Source organism: Morone saxatilis, unplaced genomic scaffold, assembly GCF_004916995.1.
Source record: "Morone saxatilis isolate NCDOM2014 unplaced genomic scaffold, NCSU_SB_2.0 Contig0, whole genome shotgun sequence".
Lineage (NCBI taxonomy): Eukaryota > Metazoa > Chordata > Actinopteri > Moronidae > Morone > Morone saxatilis.
The window spans coordinates 7,027,565-7,030,179 of NW_023339650.1; the positions used below are offsets into that span (position 1 = coordinate 7,027,565).

Sequence of the window (2,615 nt, forward strand, 5' to 3'; positions counted from 1 at the left end):
ATCAGTCTCAACAATCAGTAGACATTGTTTGATAGGTTACTGAGTGGAACAAATATTAACAATAACAACAAATGGAACTAAACAACCTGTTAGCAGCATCCTAACATTGTGGTTGGAAACTGTAAAGTAATTATACTCCAAACTATACAAGCCACAGTAGACAGTTTTTTTAAATATTTTTTCTGTTTAAATCAAAAACTAGGTAATGGTGGAGCACATTTGATATCATCAGCAAGTTGGTTTAATCTGTTTACAGCATACAGCTGCTACACAACGGTTCTCAGTTGTTGTCTGTGGAATGGAGGAGATGTAGCACGTTAGTGTGGTTGGCTGTGGTGGGGAGTGGCAGACACCTTGTAGTGTAGCTTGGGCACTAATCTAACCAAAATATGTGTTTGCTTACACTATGGGAGAGGCTTTATGTGGAGGAGGGGTAGCTACAAGACCATAGTGGCTCTAGTGGGCACAACAAATTTCACATACACTAACATACACATTTAACCTGAGTCAGGATTCAGATTGATGTTTTCAGATGTTTGTGTTCCAAAGTGAAATTTAGATTCATCTGTGATGATTTAATCTGGACAAATCCAGCTCACAACATTTCTTACTTGATTATTTTTTTAGAATCAAAGAGGTGAAGAGCTGGCTCTGCAAATGCCAGTCAGCACAAATGAAGAAAACATCCATTATGGAGAGATTGACTTTTCGAAGCGCAGTGACTCAGTGCAAGACAGTGGACAGCAGCAGGATACGCTGTATGCACAGGTCAAAGTGTCTAAGCCATCAAACAGATTAACACACACTGCTGACGGCCCAGAGGATCTCTACGCTCAAGTGAAGAAATAATAAATGAGTACTGTTTTGTGATCACATTTTGGTTGGTTACATAATATACCTTTATTTTGTAATTTTACCACGTTTTATGTCAGTTAATGAAGAAAAAGTCAGTGAAGACTAGACAGGAAAATGTTCACTGCTCACAGTTAATCATACAGCTTTTACTGTGTGATTAGTAATCTGCTTGTGAGATATGTACAAGTAAAAGTCTCAAAGCTCTAAATAGGAACTAATCTTAATGATATGAGAATGAATTATAGTGAACTTGACACCTGAAGCAGTTCTGTACACACATTACCAGTGTAGTCCAAGATTATATTTACTTTTGAAATGTTTGTGTATTTAATTTTATTTTAATCTCATTTACTTTATCTGTTGTATTTACCTATTTACTATATTACTTCTAAAATGAACACGAGACAGAGTTTCTGCATTTAAAGATATTTATTCATTGCACTGTAATAAAAACGTTCGGCATACAACTTCTAAAAATACCTAATAATCTCACTCGCATTTATTGGTCCAACATTTCACATATTGTGTGTAAACATCACCTGAAATCATACAATTTAATCACAAACATAACGAAAGTGACAAGATGAACTAACATAGTAATTCTCGGGTCCACTGGAAATCTGCTACAATGTTTTGAGTATTTATTGTACATCTGATTAATATATTTTCTAATATCAAGCTCAATTAACATAAAGGGCATTTCATCAGACTCAGTCAATCATGTATTAAAAGAGCTGCTAAAATTCACTTAAAACCTTTTTATGAATAAAAACATTCAAACTTGATCTACTCTGTGTCAGAATCTTGCCAAAAAAAGATCTTTGGGCTTCAGCTTGTAAACACAGCATCCTAGACACTGAACTGTTAAATATCTCAGAGGCACTACTGGGCCATGTTGATTGTGCTTTAGTACCATGCTAGCTCTTGTGAGTGAATGGAGGTAGTGACAGTATCTACATGACACGTTTGACAACTTCACAGAAATCTAACCTTCATGTTGAGAGTCAAACCTCCCTCCTACCACCAACCCAGCACCAGGCCCTCAGTGTTGCAGCATTAGTGTGAAGTGGTGTCCAAAAGGTAAATTGCATTGTAGATTATTAGCTTCTCCGTCAATTCCATATCTGACATTTAATTCCTGACAGATTCCTCTTCATAAAAGAGAAAGACAAGAGTCACAGACTGTGTTTTCAAGCACAGAGAACATTAACTACTGGCCTGGCTATTGGTCTTAGGTTTTTATTCAAGCAATGATTGAATAAGCACATACCAAAATGTAGCTGCCATAAACCATCTTTGACAGAGCAGCAAGTACTAGTAATCTCTCATACTAGCTACTGCCATGTTGTTTGAAAACCAAAGAGGGATGGGGTGTTTCTATGTCACAGTGACAACAACCTGGTTATCCAATCTCAGTGTTTGTTTACTTTGATAAAACCAAACTGTCTTCTCAGCTAACCTGGTTCAGAACTAAATTCTCTGTGTATGTAAACCCAGCCAGTGACTCTGATTGCACCCTAATGATCTGAGTCCTGTGTCATCAGTGACTGCCTCCCTGTTCCTGGAGGAACTTCCTGTCAGTAGGGTTTTAATTGTGCACTCTGTCCTCCAGAGCCTTCAGCTCAGCCTCCACCTGAGCCGGCAGATCAGCTCCAACTTGCTGAGTGAAGTAGGCTCTCAGCTCCTTCGTCTCCTTCTGCCAGAAAGGCGTAGGCACATGAAACAGGGCACCCATATCCACCTTGCTGCTCAGACCTTTA

General features: G+C 38.2%; 2 protein-coding genes across 2 annotated transcripts in view; one reads left to right on the top strand and one right to left on the bottom strand.

Moving 5' to 3' along the window:
• LOC118324290 (myosin-7-like) overlaps positions 1–2,615 on the top strand; it is a 165,683-nt gene that overhangs the window by 35,858 nt on the left and 127,210 nt on the right.
• Positions 899–2,615, bottom strand: part of pck2 (phosphoenolpyruvate carboxykinase 2 (mitochondrial)) — a 12,999-nt gene continuing 11,282 nt past the window's right edge. Inside the window, exon 12 of the mRNA XM_035655357.1 lies at positions 899–2,610. Within this exon, the coding sequence (XP_035511250.1) occupies positions 2,444–2,610 (167 nt within the window). The 3' untranslated portion in view covers positions 899–2,443. The remainder of the gene's footprint in view (positions 2,611–2,615) is intronic.